General features: G+C 48.3%; 1 protein-coding gene across 2 annotated transcripts in view; it reads left to right on the forward strand.

The window, feature by feature from the left end:
• Positions 1 to 16,216, forward strand: part of LOC123755287 (progestin and adipoQ receptor family member 4) — a 362,200-nt gene that overhangs the window by 319,044 nt on the left and 26,940 nt on the right. Inside the window, exon 4 of one of the 2 annotated variants that reach the window (XM_069327934.1) lies at positions 15,152 to 15,289. The exons of the other annotated variant lie outside the window; for it this stretch is intronic. Within the exon in view, the coding sequence (XP_069184035.1) occupies positions 15,152 to 15,289 (138 nt within the window). The remainder of the gene's footprint in view (positions 1 to 15,151; positions 15,290 to 16,216) is intronic. 2 annotated transcript variants of the gene reach the window in all.

The following is a 16,216-nucleotide window of genomic DNA, read 5'->3' on the forward strand; positions in this document are numbered from 1 at the left end:
ATCTTTGTTGACGTCTCTTGTGGTGGCTGTATCTTTGTTGACGTCCCTTGTGGCGGCTGTATCATTGTTGACGACCCTTGTGGTGGCTGTATCTTTGTTGACGTCCCTTGTGGTGGCTGTATCTTTGTTGACGTCCCTTGTGGTGGCTGTATCATTGTTGACGTCCCTTGTGGTGGCTGTATCTTTGTTGACGTCTCTTGTGGTGGCTGTATCTTTGTTGACGTCCCTTGTGGCGGCTGTATCTTTGTTGACGACCCTTGTGGTGGCTGTATCATTGTTGACGACCCTTGTGGTGGCTGTATCTTTGTTGACGTCCCTTGTGGCGGCTGTATCATTGTTGACGTCCCTTGTGGCGGCTGTATCTTTGTTGACGACCCTTGTGGCGGCTGTATCTTTGTTGACGACCCTTGTGGTGGCTGTATCATTGTTGACGACCCTTGTGGCGGCTGTATCATTGTTGACGACCCTTGTGGTGGCTGTATCATTGTTGACGACCCTTGTGGTGGCTGTATCATTGTTGACGACCCTTGTGGCGGCTGTATCATTGTTGACGACCCTTGTGGCGGCTGTATCTTTGTTGACGACCCTTGTGGCGGCTGTATCATTGTTGACGACCCTTGTGGTGGCTGTATCATTGTTGACGACCCTTGTGGTGGCTGTATCAATGTTGACGACCCTTGTGGCGGCTGTATCATTGTTGACGACCCTTGTGGTGGCTGTATCTTTGTTGACGTCTCTTGTGGTGGCTGTATCTTTGTTGACGTTCCTTGTGGCGGCTGTATCATTGTTGACGACCCTTGTGGTGGCTGTATCTTTGTTGACGTCCCTTGTGGTGGCTGTATCTTTGTTGACGTCCCTTGTGGTGGCTGTATCATTGTTGACGTCCCTTGTGGTGGCTGTATCTTTGTTGACGTCTCTTGTGGTGGCTGTATCTTTGTTGACGTCCCTTGTGGCGGCTGTATCTTTGTTGACGACCCTTGTGGTGGCTGTATCATTGTTGACGACCCTTGTGGTGGCTGTATCTTTGTTGACGTCCCTTGTGGCGGCTGTATCATTGTTGACGTCCCTTGTGGCGGCTGTATCTTTGTTGACGACCCTTGTGGCGGCTGTATCTTTGTTGACGACCCTTGTGGTGGCTGTATCATTGTTGACGACCCTTGTGGCGGCTGTATCATTGTTGACGACCCTTGTGGTGGCTGTATCATTGTTGACGACCCTTGTGGTGGCTGTATCATTGTTGACGACCCTTGTGGCGGCTGTATCATTGTTGACGACCCTTGTGGCGGCTGTATCTTTGTTGACGACCCTTGTGGCGGCTGTATCTTTGTTGACGACCCTTGTGGTGGCTGTATCATTGTTGACGACCCTTGTGGTGGCTCTGACACTAACCACCGCCATAGTCTTCAACAACATATAGGCAGTTCCTAATCCCATAACCACACGGGAGATTTTAGAGACTATTAAAAAGTAACCAAAAAAAGTAAGTAGTTAAAATAGCTTTTAGAGAATTAACAAAAAAAGACACATTTTTATCTGGCTAATGTTATGGTTTAGTTTATCCTTAATAATATATTTGTTCTGTTTTTAGATGCCATAAACGCATCATTTACTCATCTTAGCTATTATCTCTATGTTGTCTTCTTCTGAGAATAATTACTTGTAAGTATGATGGTACCGGGACAATACCAGCAGACAGTGGACATGAACGAGTGTAAGAGACAGCCTCCCTGCCTGGAGTTTACTTGGAGACGATTCGAAAGTCGTTCTACTTCCCCAAATGAGAGGTGTGAGAGAGTATTTAAACAACTAAGCAGAAGAGGCCGTCACAGACTCCTTCATTACCGGTCTTGCTCTAACTGCAATCTTTTCCGCTTTTAGTAACCTGGTGTTGTGCTTCCCATTAGCGTCCTCACCCATTATATTCCTAACAGTTACTGTGTGGGCTTTGATCTGCTTGAGTGTGCCATGAGCGCTCACCCGTGGAATGGTTGTTACTGTAGAGGACTCTAGAGCGGTATTTAAGAGTAAAGATGTTGGATTTTGGCTTCTTTTCGTGTGTCAGTTTGTGTTGAGCCTGGAGACAGCGCGGCCAGGCGGTGGTGGAGGCGGCCAGCACCCTGAGTGGGTACACACTCACCCTCCTCCCTGCTCACACTCATCAAGTTAAGTAAGACAAACGCCTGCAGAGGAATAAACACCTTAATTCACACGTACTGACAGTCTAACAGCTTAATGTTGACACCTTAACTCTTAGATGCGTCGGAGGAACAAGGCAGTAGACAACATTCCTTCATTCCGTCGTTATATACCAGCTCTTACTCCGTCCTCGTATCCCAGCTCTTAGTCCGTCCTCGTATCCCAGCTCTTAGTCCGTCCTCATATCCCAGCTCTTAGTCCGTCCTCGTATCCCAGCTCTTAGTCCGTCCTCGTATCCCAGCTCTTAGTCCGTCCGTCTATAGTCCCCCTTAGACACAAGAGGCTAGAGAGACATTCCCGTAACTGCTTCTAGTCAACCAGCCCTCAGCCATCCCAGCTTCTAGTCAACCAGCCCTCAGCCATCCCAGCTTCTGGTCAACCAGCCCTCAGCCATCCCAGCTTCTGGTCAACCAGCCCTCAGCCATCCCAGCTTCTAGTCAACCAGCCCTCAGCCATCCCAGCTTCTAGTCAACCAGCCCTCAGCCATCCCAGCTTCTAGTCAACCAGCCCTCAGCCATCCCAGCTTCTGGTCAACCAGCCCTCAGCCATCCCTAATCCCTACTCCTGCTCAGCCAACCTACAGAGGCCAAGCCTCAGCCAACCTACAGAGGGCCAAGCCTCAGCCAACCTACAGAGGGCCAAGCCTCAGCCAACCAACAGAGGCCAAGCTTCAGCCAACCTACAGAGGGCCAAGCCTCAGCCAACCTACAGAGGGCCAAGCCTCAGCCAATCTACAGAGGGCCAAGCCTCAGCCAACCTACAGAGGGCCAAGCCTCAGTCAACCTACAGAGGGCCAAGCCTCAGCCAACCTACAGAGGCCAAACCTCAGCCAACCTACAGAGGGCCAAGCCTCAGCCAACCTACAGAGGGCCAAGCCTCAGCCAACCAACAGAGGTCAAGCTTCAGCCAACCTACAGAGGGCCAAGCCTCAGCCAACCAACAGAGGCCAAGCTTCAGCCAACCTACAGAGGGCCAAGCCTCAGCCAACCTACAGAGGGCCAAGCCTCAGCCAACCTACAGAGGGCCAAGCCTCAGCCAACCAACAGAGGCCAAGCTTCAGCCAACCTATAGAGGGCCAAGCCTCAGCCAACCTACAGAGGGCCAAGCCTCAGTCAACCTACAGAGGGCCAAGCCTCAGCCAACCTACAGAGGGCCAAGCCTCAGCCAACCTACAGAGGCCAAGCCTCAGCCAACCTACAGAGGCCAAGCCTCAGCCAACCTACAGAGGCCAAGCCTCAGCCAACCTACAGAGGGCCAAGCCTCAGCCAACCTGAGCCTGGACATAGTAAAGCCTGGTGGTACCTGGGGCTGGCTCACCTTCACCCTCGACTTACACCACTCGCTCTCCTCTGGCAACAAGTAACTGAAACTGGGGGTTCAGTTCCCGTAGACTTACGTTATGGGCAGCATCTTCACAATGTCCACCTCTGCTTCCTGCTCCAATGTTCCGCTGTTACTTGCTTATTTCGGTTACTTCACATTCAGCTCCGTTAATCAGTTCATTATTAACCACTGACCGTTAATGAAAGTGAAGGAAAGATCCGATGTATGTGTGTTTTAACAAAAATCGGAAGTATCCTACAAGCTTTCTCAAGGTGCTCTATACAAAGTTCTGATAAGTTCTCAGAACATTGTATACAGTACTTTATGAAAGGTCATCCGAAAATTTGTTTTTAAAACATTTATCCATATATTGCGTCTTTTTTTCATTCTCATTCAAGCACTACGACATTGTAGTAAGTTTTTCTCAACAGTCAGTATCAATATTTCTCCAAATATTCAAAAAGTCACTTAAGATACCAGTCATCACTGTATTGTTCACCATTAACAATCACTACACGTCTTCCTTCACAACACTCAAATTATGGCTCCTTAAATTCATCAAAATTTCTCACTGTAGACTTCATGTGTGTGATACATGTGATGTAGCACATATGTGACACTGGACTATTACACACAGAAATCACAATAGTGCGATGCATCAAATGAACAAGTCCACAAGGGCCGTGACGAGGATTCGAACCTACGCCCGAGAGCATCCCATACGCTGCCTTAATCGACTGAGCTACGACATGGTCAAAAAAGTTGAAACCAGAAGTTCTACTGAACTTACTTGGATCCTGCAGCCTCTCCGAGACACAAACCAGGGTTTTACACAACTCCCCCCATGCACTTGAGCTATGTCAATAGGCCGTTCTACCTCTTCGCCCTTACTTCATTACACCATGAATACATACTACCTTTCATACACCATTCTTTTGACCATGTCGTAGCTCAGTCGATTAAGGCAGCGTCTGGGATGCTCTCGAACGTAGGTTCGAATCTTCGTCACGGCTCTTGTGGATTTGTTCACTGGACTATTGTCAGCGTTTGTAACCAAGTGCAGCGTCTAGAGCACTGCATCACTGCCTTTAACACCTTTATCATGCACCCAAACTCACTAACCTCATTGTTCTCTTGGACCAAATATACTAAAAAGTCACTGTTTTTGACTAGTCACTAAAACGTTTATTTTTCACTGTTAGTGGAGAGGAAACTCCTCCGAGAGACGTTTCCTCTCCTTACTGAGTAATGTTCCTTCACGTGACTCTCGTCTCCTGCTCTCCAGTACACTGTTGCCTCCCTACCCCCTTCACTGCTGCCTCCCTACCCATTCACTGCTGCCTCCCTACCCCTTCACTGCTGCCTCCCTACCCCTTCACTGCTGCCTCCCTACCCCTTCACTGCTGCCTCCCTACCCCTTCACTGCTGCCTCCCTACCCCTTCACTGCTGCCTCCCTACCCCTTCACTGCTGCCTCCCTACCCCATTCACTGTTGCCTCCCTACTCCTTCACTGCTGCCTCCCTACCCCTTCACTGCTGCCTCCCTACCCCTTCACTGCTGCCTCCCTACCCCCTTCACTGCTGCCTCCCTACCCCTTCACTGTTGCCTCCCTACCCCCTTCACTGCTGCCTCCCTACCCCTTCACTGTTACCTCCCTACCCCTTCACTGTTACCTCCCTACCCCCTTCACTGCTGCCTCCCTACCCCTTCACTGTTGCCTCCCTACCCCTTCACTGCTGCCTCCCTACCCCTTCACTGTTGCCTCCCTACCCCTTCACTGTTACCTCCCTACCCCCTTCACTGCTGCCTCCCTACCCCCTTCACTGTTACCTCCCTACCCCCTTCACTGCTGCCTCCCTACCCCCTTCACTGTTACCTCCCTACCCCCTTCACTGCTGCCTCCCTACCCCCTTCACTGTTACCTCCCTACCCCCTTCACTGCTGCCTCCCTACCCCCTTCACTGTTACCTCCCTACCCCCTTCACTGCTGCCTCCCTACCCCCTTCACTGTTACCTCCCTACCCCCTTCACTGCTGCCTCCCTACCCCTTCACTGCTGCCTCCCTACCCCTTCACTGCTGCCTCCCTACCCCTTCACTGCTGCCTCCCTACCCCTTCACTGCTGCCTCCCTACCCCTTCACTGCTGCCTCCCTACCCCATTCACTGTTGCCTCCCTACTCCTTCACTGCTGCCTCCCTACCCCTTCACTGCTGCCTCCCTACCCCTTCACTGCTGCCTCCCTACCCCCTTCACTGCTGCCTCCCTACCCCTTCACTGTTGCCTCCCTACCCCCTTCACTGCTGCCTCCCTACCCCTTCACTGTTACCTCCCTACCCCTTCACTGTTACCTCCCTACCCCCTTCACTGCTGCCTCCCTACCCCTTCACTGTTGCCTCCCTACCCCTTCACTGCTGCCTCCCTACCCCTTCACTGTTGCCTCCCTACCCCTTCACTGTTACCTCCCTACCCCCTTCACTGCTGCCTCCCTACCCCCTTCACTGTTACCTCCCTACCCCCTTCACTGCTGCCTCCCTACCCCCTTCACTGTTACCTCCCTACCCCCTTCACTGCTGCCTCCCTACCCCCTTCACTGTTACCTCCCTACCCCCTTCACTGCTGCCTCCCTACCCCCTTCACTGTTACCTCCCTACCCCCTTCACTGCTGCCTCCCTACCCCCTTCACTGTTACCTCCCTACCCCCTTCACTGCTGCCTCCCTACCCCCTTCACTGTTACCTCCCTACCCCCTTCACTGTTACCTCCCTACCCCCTTCACTGTTGCCTCCCTACCCCCTTCACTGTTGCCTCCCTACCCCCTTCACTGTTACCTCCCTACCCCCTTCACTGTTACCTCCCTACCCCCTTCACTGTTGCCTCCCTACCCCCTTCACTGCTGCCTCCCTACCCCTTCACTGTTGCCTCCCTACCCCTTCACTGCTGCCTCCCTACCCCCTTCACTGTTACCTCCCTACCCCCTTCACTGCTGCCTCCCTACCCCTTCACTGTTGCCTCCCTACCCCTTCACTGCTGCCTCCCTACCCCTTCACTGCTGCCTCCCTACCCCTTCACTGTTGCCTCCCTACCCCTTCACTGTTGCCTCCCTACCCCCTTCACTGCTGCCTCCCTACCCCCTTCACTGTTACCTCCCTACCCCCTTCACTGCTGCCTCCCTACCCCTTCACTGCTGCCTCCCTACCCCTTCACTGTTGCCTCCCTACCCCTTCACTGTTGCCTCCCTACCCCTTCACTGTTGCCTCCCTACCCCTTCACTGTTGCCTCCCTACCCCTTCACTGCTGCCTCCCTACCCCCTTCACTGTTGCCTCCCTACCCCCTTCACTGCTGCCTCCCTACCCCTTCACTGTTGCCTCCCTACCCCTTCACTGTTGCCTCCCTACCCCTTCACTGCTGCCTCCCTACCCCTTCACTGCTGCCTCCCTACCCCCTTCACTGCTGCCTCCCTACCCCCTTCACTGCTGCCTCCCTACCCCCTTCACTGCTGCCTCCCTACCCCTTCACTGTTGCCTCCCTACCCCTTCACTGTTGCCTCCCTACCCCTTCACTGTTGCCTCCCTACCCCTTCACTGCTGCCTCCCTACCCCCTTCACTGCTGCCTCCCTACCCCCTTCACTCTTACCTCCCTACCCCCTTCACTGCTGCCTCCCTACCCCCTTCACTGCTGCCTCCCTACCCCTTCACTGTTGCCTCCCTACCCTTTCACTGTTGCCTCCCTACCCCTTCACTGCTGCCTCCCTACCCCTTCACTGCTGCCTCCCTACCCCCTTCACTGTTGCCTCCCTACCCCCTTCACTGCTGCCTCCCTACCCCTTCACTGTTGCCTCCCTACCCCTTCACTGTTGCCTCCCTACCCCTTCACTGTTGCCTCCCTACCCCTTCACTGCTGCCTCCCTACCCCCTTCACTGCTGCCTCCCTACCCCTTCACTGTTGCCTCCATATCCCTTCACTGTTGCCTCCCTACCCCTTCACTGCTGCCTTCCTACCCCCTTCACTGCTGCCTCCCTACCCCCTTCACTCTTACCTCCCTACCCCCTTCACTGCTGCCTCCCTACCCCCTTCACTGCTGCCTCCCTACCCCTTCACTGTTGCCTCCATATCCCTTCCCTTCCACGAAATCTCTGGCTCAAAGATCGTCCCTCCGGCTACGGACTGTCTCACAAGCTTTGACGTCCTTTCTGTTTTACGACCTGTCACTGTCTTGGTGTTGGCCAGCACGACACGGTGTGCTGAGTGATTACACTCGTGTGTGCCTCTGGAGATAGGTCCAGCATTATGTCTATTTCCAGAGGTTGTTGTGACCCTGTTCATGGACCCAACCACTTGGGCTGGACGGTAGAGCGACGGTCACGCTTCATGCAGGTCGGCGTTCAATTCCCGACCGTCCAAGTGGTTAGGGATTGATCCTGACCCCTTCCCAGTGCTATATAGTCGTAATGACGTAGTGCTTCCTCCCTGATAATTCCCTGCGTTCACTCTCGCTAGGGACGAGCAAAACTGTCCATGTTGCTTGGCATGATTATTTAAGGCCTCTACAGCGCCCCATCCTCTCCACATTGCTTCACGCCACAGGGCTCCCGGAGTCTCCCGGAGGATTGACTGGGAACCTCACCTCTTGGTTATCCAGAAAGCATTATACTCTTAACACGCTGGTCCCACGAGGCCTGGTGTTCCCCTCACAAATAGTTTTTAGGTAAATTTTGCATAAGTGAGAGCTTTAGAAATTCCATACCCTTCCTTACTTATAAGAGCAGGGCCTTCCTGTGCCACTCTTCCTGTTCACCGCTCACCGTAGTAGTTGACCAGCTACTGTGGCCTGGTGAGCTGCCTTGTACGTGGACCTCTTATGCGGGGACAGTGTAATAGAGTAATAATGAGCGTATGTACTGTATATCACGTGTGGTAAGGATGAACGCTGTTGGCAGTTGTGTATTAAAATGTAACCCAGTGAACTCATGCTCTGGACTCCTGGGGCCGGGCAGGGCGAGCTGCTGTACCCGAGCCACGCCGGGTAACCTTTACTGTAACTCACTTAAACTTTGCCTGGCTTCCCTGGTTGACCCGACAAAGATCACAGAACATTTGTCGTTCCTGCTTATTGGCCTTTAGTGACGATTGTTAAGGCTCAGTGCTCATGTTCTAAGCTTCTTTCGAAAAATGTTTCACTCATTCCCTATGTTCGAAGCGTGTATCTAAAGGTGCTTTACCCACGCATTATAAATCCAAATAATAGGCGATCATTCCCTATTTCACCTACTGTACGTCTTAGACTCTAAGGGGTTCATCACATGGTCATCTTCTATTTTCTTTTAAAAATCCAGACAGAGCACCAGTAGCCATAGAAGGACAAGTAAGGGTGTTACAGAGATGTTACAGTTAATCTATAATAGAGAATGTCTGAGGTTGGAGGCTAGACATTGGAGGCAGCCTCGTTATACTTTGCATGAATAAATCGTATTTTATGGAGTGTGTCATACAGGGTCAGTGTCAGCTCCCATGACAGTCTTGAAGGGAGTTGGACCCTTCAAGGGCCCAACTCTATGCGGTCTGCCCACTCTTCTCTTGCCTAATTTTTGTCGCCTGGTCATAGAATTATATTTATTCTGTGAGGCATGACTTGCCATCCCTGTACCCTTGATGATGTGTTACAAAGTTCACTCTCCAGATGTTTTACTAATTTTTGTCCTCACAATCTTCTCCATCACTGTCAACGTTATGCAAGTTAGGGACACTGGCCTGTAGTTCAGTGCCTTTTTTCTGTCTCTCTTCTTGTATATCGAGACTATATTAACCGTTTTCCAAATTTTTGGTAGTTTTACTGTTGCCAGTGATTTATTATACATCATTGAGAGTGGTAGACGCATTTCTTATGCTCCTTCTTTTAGTATCTGTGGTGAGATTCGGTATGGACCTATAGACCTATAGCCTTTGCCACATCCAACTCAGTCAAATGCTTCTTTACCTCCCCACTGATAATATCAAACTCTAATGGTGTCTGGTTAGATAGCCGCTCTCCTAGTTCAGCAACGTCTCCTTGCTCTATTGTGAAGACCTCCTGGAATTTCTTATTGAGTTCCTCGCACACTTCTTTGTCATTTGTAGTGAACCTGTCTGCCTCTATCCTCAGTTTCATTACCTGTTCCTTCACTGTTGTTTCCCTTCTGATGTGGCTGTGCAACAATTTGGATTGAGTCTTTGCCTTACTTGCTATGTCATTTTCGTACTGTCTTTCTGCCTCTCGTCTCACCCTGAGGTACTCATTCCTGTGTGTGTGTGTGTGTGTGTGTGTGTGTGTGTGTGTGTGTGTCTGTGTGTGTGTGTGTGTCTGTGTGTGTGTGTGTGTCTGTGTACATATATATATATATGTACTAACCTAATGGTACTTACCTATTAGTGTCTACGAGGGAGTAAGGGTCTAGCTCTTCCTGTTGCGTTACAACCTAACTACTCTGACTTTTAAAGACTTTGTCGAATCAGGCCTTAAAGTTTTGGAAAGAGGTGGTTTTTACAACTGCCTCTTTTAGAGTATTCTATACACACTCACACACAATCTTTTGTGTGTGAGTGTATATGTGTGTACTCACCTATTTGTGTCTGCAGGATCGAGCATTGACTCTTGGATCCCGCCACTACTGTGTGTGTGTGTGTGTGTGTGTGTGTGTGTGTGTGTGTGTGTGTGTGTGTGTGTGTGTGTGTGTGTGTGTGTGTGTGTGTGTGTGTGTGTTCACCTAGGTGTACTCACCTACTTGTGCTTGCGGAGGGGTTGAGCTCTGGCTCTTTGGTCCCGCCTCTCAACTTAAAATCAACTGGTGTACAGATTCCTGATGTTTGTAAAAATCAACAGATGTACAGATCACTCACTCACACACACACACACACACACACACACACACACACACACACACACACACACACACACACACACACACACACACACACACACTCACACACACACACACACACACACACACACACACACACACACACACACACACACACACACACTCACACACACACACACACACACACACACACACACACACACTCACACACACACACACACACACACACACACACACACACACACACACACACACTCACACACACACACACACACACACACACACACACACACACACACACACACACACACACTCACACACACACACACACACACACTCACACACACACACACACACACACACACACACACACACACACACACACACTCACACACACACACACACACACACACACACACACACACACACACACACACACACACACAGTCTAACTGGCGTTACTTCCAACAGAATTAACAATAATAATTTAGGTCATATATTACTATAATATAATTAACATAACTTTACACTAGCATAGCATAACTGGCTTACACTAACATGATAATACCCTGATATTATATTAACTAACTTGCCTTCAGATATCATGTTATCTAACTTGGCTTCAAACAGATATAATGTTATCTAACACGGCTCTAAAAACGGATATAATATTAGCGTCCAAGCCCAACCACTTGTGGAGGACGGTAGAGCGACGGTCTGGCTTCATGCAGGTCGGCGTTCAATCACCCGACCGTCCAAGTGGTTGGGCACCATTCCTTTCCCCCGTCCCATCCCACATCCTTATCCTGATCCCTTCCAAGTGCTATATAGTCGTAATGGCTTAGCGTTTTCTCCTTATATTTCCTTTCCCCTACTGGGGTTTCAAACGGGCATAATATTAATATAACTATATTATTATATATTTTATATTATCATTTATTAAACTTTGTCGGAATTCTAATTTCGTTCAGTCGTGCTGCTTCACAATATATGGTATCACAATGTATCACACAGTATTCGTTATTCTTCTACTGCTATGTGCATATAATTTTTCACGAAAGATGTACATATAATTTTTCACGAAAGATGTACATGTAATTTTTCACGAAAGATGTTAATTTAAATTTACAATGGTATAATAAGGAGGTAAAGATTAGCCATTGCAGAAGGACCCCCACTAGGTCTTGTGTGTATATATTATTGTGTGTGCAAATTGGAGACCAATATATATACTGCTTAATCCTCACATTAAATTCAACATTTACCCTAGTTACATAAAATAATTTTTTAAACACATTTCACGGTATTTTTAATTTGATGTTTTTCTTCCCTACAAAATTAATGTTAGATTTCAACAGGAGAACTTTGTTCAAATTTAACTATAAATGGAGCATTGATAGTGGCCAACCCCGCCCCTCCCCCCTCCCCCTCCCCCCTCCCCCTCCCCCCTAGGTGCAGGGTAGTACCCAGTAGTGCCCCTGATGGCCCCATACCCCCATACCTCAGGCTGCTTCAGTCATTAGCAAGACAGGGCCACCAAGGTGCAATTACGTAGTTACGACCTCTCGAATATCACATCGCATTGTGCCGTGTAAATCCCCAACGACCAACCCCTGCACCCGAGCTATAAAAACGACCAACCCCTGCACCCGAGCTATAACAACGACCAACCCCTGCACCCGAGCTATGACAACGACCAACCCCTGCACCCGAGCTATAACAACGACCAACCCCTGCACCCGAGCTATGACAACGACCAATCCCTGCACCCGAGCTATGACAACCACCAACCCCTGCACCCGAGCTATGACAACCACCAACCCCTGCACCCGAGCTATAACAACGACCAACCCCTGCACCCGAGCTATGACAACCACCAACCCCTGCACCCGAGCTATGACAACCACCAACCCCTGCACCCGAGCTATAACAACGACCAACCCCTGCACCCGAGCTATGACAACGACCAACCCCTGCACCCGAGCTATGACAACGACCAACCCCTCCACCCGAGCTATGACAACGACCAACCCCTGCACCCGAGCTATGACAACGACCAACCCCTGCACCCGAGCTATGACAACGACCAACCCCTGCACCCGAGCTATAACAACGACCAACCCCTCCACCCGAGCTATGACAACGACCAACCCCTCCACTCGAGCTATGACAACGACCAACCCCTGCACCCGAGCTATGACAACGACCAACCCCTGCACCCGAGCTATAACAACGACCAACCCCTGCACCCGAGCTATGACAACCACCAACCCCTGCACCCGAGCTATGACAACGACCAACCCCTGCACCCGAGCTATGACAACGACCAACCCCTGCACCCGAGCTATGACAACGACCAACCCCTGCACCCGAGCTATGACAACGACCAACCCCTGCACCCGAGCTATGACAACGACCAACCCCTGCACCCGAGCTATGACAACCACCAACCCCTGCACCCGAGCTATGACAACCACCAACCCCTGCACCCGAGCTATGACAACCACCAACCCCTGCACCCGAGCTATGACAACCACCAACCCCTGCACCCGAGCTATGACAACCACCAACCCCTGCACCCGAGCTATGACAATAGGCCGTTCTCCCTCTTCGCCCTTACATCACGACACACAGAGATCACACTAATGTCACACTAATGTCACACTAATGTCACACTAATGTCAAATGAACAATAATAATTTGTTCATTTGATGCATCACGTTAGTGTGATCTCTGTGTGTAATGATGTAAGGGCGAAGAGGGAGAACGGCCTATTGACCCAACAACCAAAATATGATGTACTGTAAACCATAGCGGGGTAGCAACAATTGGCGTGATGTCCCGTTTTCTATTCGTGGGTGCTCGGTTAGGTTAGGTTCGGGCAATTTAGTACATCGGTTGAGTGACGTTGTGACAACTGGAGAGGATGTAACCTGTATAATATTAATATTAAATAAAGACACAGAAGAGGAGGTTTAATATATGACTTTCCTAAAGAAATGAAACGTGTTTCAACAGTGGAAATGACACACAAAATATTAAAGAAGATTTCTAATGCTATTATTTAACCTTCCGCTTGAGAGATGAGGTTATCTTGAGATGATTTCGGGGCTTATCGTCCCCGCGGCCCGGTCCTCGAGCAGGCCTTGTCTTGAACTCGTGAGGTCTTATGAAGTAAGCACTTCAGTGTTAGACATCGGACCGTAGAACATAAATTTTTTATAAACTGTAAAGAGAAACAAGTCGGAGTTAATTCCAAGGGTTCGAAACCTCTCTTATTAAAAGAGATTAATACAATTGTTTACGTTCTCTAGAAAAGAACGAGTTTCTCTAGAAAAGAACGAGTTTCTCTAGAAAAGAACGAGTTTCTCTAGAAAAAACAAAAGGTAAGATAATTGAAATATTCACATTGATGAAAGGGTGTAACAAGTGGGATTCTAAGACGCTAAATATACTAATACAACACTGAACACAAAACATTGGATACAAATCGTACGTTAAGTTGAATATCCTAGAGACTGAAGAAACACTAGATCAATTTCTCATTCCAGTTTATTAAATATTTCGTCAACAATGTGTCATCTTCAGGAATATACCCATGGTATGGGTATATCACGAGTATACTAACATGGATACGAGTAGTTCTTAATCGTTGGCAGTGAGGAACTACAAGATCAGGTGAAGCAGGTGAAGCTTTTCACAAGCGATTGATATCTTCCTTCTGGGTCAAAGAACGTCCATCAAACAGCTGAATGCTCGATATCAAATTCATTTGAGTGTTAATTCAACCCCGTCTTAGCACATCGCATTTTTTGACGTATGAAACCGATATATTATATATATATATATATATATATATATATATATATATATATATATATATATATATATATATATATATATATACAAAATGTGCGTATGTATGTATCATTTATTTATTTATTTTCAGTCATCAAAACATTGTGTGGGTCTTGTCAGAAATTGTTTCAAAGGAACACAGAATTTTCAGACTATGTTTCCTAACTTTTTTTTGTTATATATATAACTACCTTTTTGTACCTTTGTGTGTGTGTATGTGTGTGTGTGTGTGTGTGTGTGTCTGCTTTTGTATCAGCAGTAATGTTTTTGTGTTTCTAATACTGCTGAGCTCCGCCTGGCTGTGTAGAGTCACAATGTACTCGCGTAGATATTGGAACTATTTTGTTGAACAGAGTATAGGCTGTGAAAGTGAACTTATATAACATAACCCACTGTTAATAGGAATGTTAATCATGGTTCAATACCAGATAATTATAATCTTGATAGTTTGTAAGTTAGTATCGCATTTCAGTTACAAAAACTGTATTGTATGCTACTAATACCAGAGCAGCCTCATCTTTGTATATTGTCAACAGTCTTCCTGCGTCTCAGGATTAACATTCAAATAGGCTGTGATTATTTTATAGTTTTAATAATGGCCGCCATTGTGTGGAGAGTGGTGGCGTGGGGCCTGGGGTGCCACACCCTGGTGTGTATGGTGTGACAGACCAGGGTGTGGCACCCCTGGCCCCACCACCACCACCTCACCACAGCACACACTAACACCATCACCTGCGCATGTGGTGCACAATTCCCAGCGGCACAAGTCTCAGAACTAATACACCACGAATCTAAAAAATGTCATTGACTAGCAGCTTACACATGCGCAGGGGTGGTTGTATGGCGCTGTGTGTGTGTGTGTGTTGCGTGTGTGTGTTGCGTGAGCTTGCGTTACCGCCCAGGTTGTCCTCCCCGTAGGCCTCACACGCACGCAACCCCTGGGAGCGTCGCTTCTGCTTCACCCTGCCCTTCCTCATGCGGGCGGCCTCCGGCACCCTGCGGGTCACGCCCTGGGGCGGGGGACATCCTTACGCCTTCAGACACATCGTCCTACAGGTAATGCCTTGTACCTTTACCGCCCCCATCCAGGTACTTCTTGCTCCAGTGTTACTCTTCTCTCCCCACCCTACACTACTCTATACACACACTATACATATATATATATATATATATATATATATATATATATATATATATATATATATATATATATATATATATATATATATATATATATATATATATATATATATATATATATATATATATTGGTAGCAGTCTTTCTTGTAAACATATGTTGTTGAATATGACCGAAAGGGTAAGATTAATAATTCTAACATGAATCTTCTCAATATTTCTTACGTTTTTCTTCACTGTCGAGGGTAATTGAAAAATTAACTCGCCAAAATTCATTTCTTACATTTATATTTTTTGGTCTGATGCCTAAAAGCGTTTTGTAAGGCTTCTTACATTTTCAAAGACTTGGTTTACACATAACATACATCATGCTTTTTTTGTTTTGGGTGAAGTGACAGAACACGAATCAATAGGTATAAATTGGGTAAGAAAACAGAAAAATGGAAGTAACTGCAGAAGGCCTATTGGCCCATACATTCTCTTGCTGCTTCTATGTTGGTTCAGAGTCTTGAAGTGGGTAGAATATAGTTATGTGTTAATTGGCTGTTGATTGCTGGTGTTGACTTTTTTGATGTGTAGTGCCTCCCTGATGTCGAGTCTCCTGCTATCGCTGTATCTACCGATGACTTCTGTGTTGCTTGCCAAGATTTCTCTGGTGATGGTCTGGTTGTGACAAGAGATTATATGTTCCTTGATGGAGCCCTGTTGTTTGTGCATAGTTAATGTTGTTGAATGAGACGTTGTTGTCTTGCCTATATACTGAGTTCTTTGGGGCTTTCAGTCCCCAAGCGGGCATGTGAAGGCATAGACGACGTTGGTTTTCTGCCAGGCGTTCTGTTTGGTGTC

This window comes from Procambarus clarkii, chromosome 20, assembly GCF_040958095.1.
Source record: "Procambarus clarkii isolate CNS0578487 chromosome 20, FALCON_Pclarkii_2.0, whole genome shotgun sequence".
Lineage (NCBI taxonomy): Eukaryota > Metazoa > Arthropoda > Malacostraca > Decapoda > Cambaridae > Procambarus > Procambarus clarkii.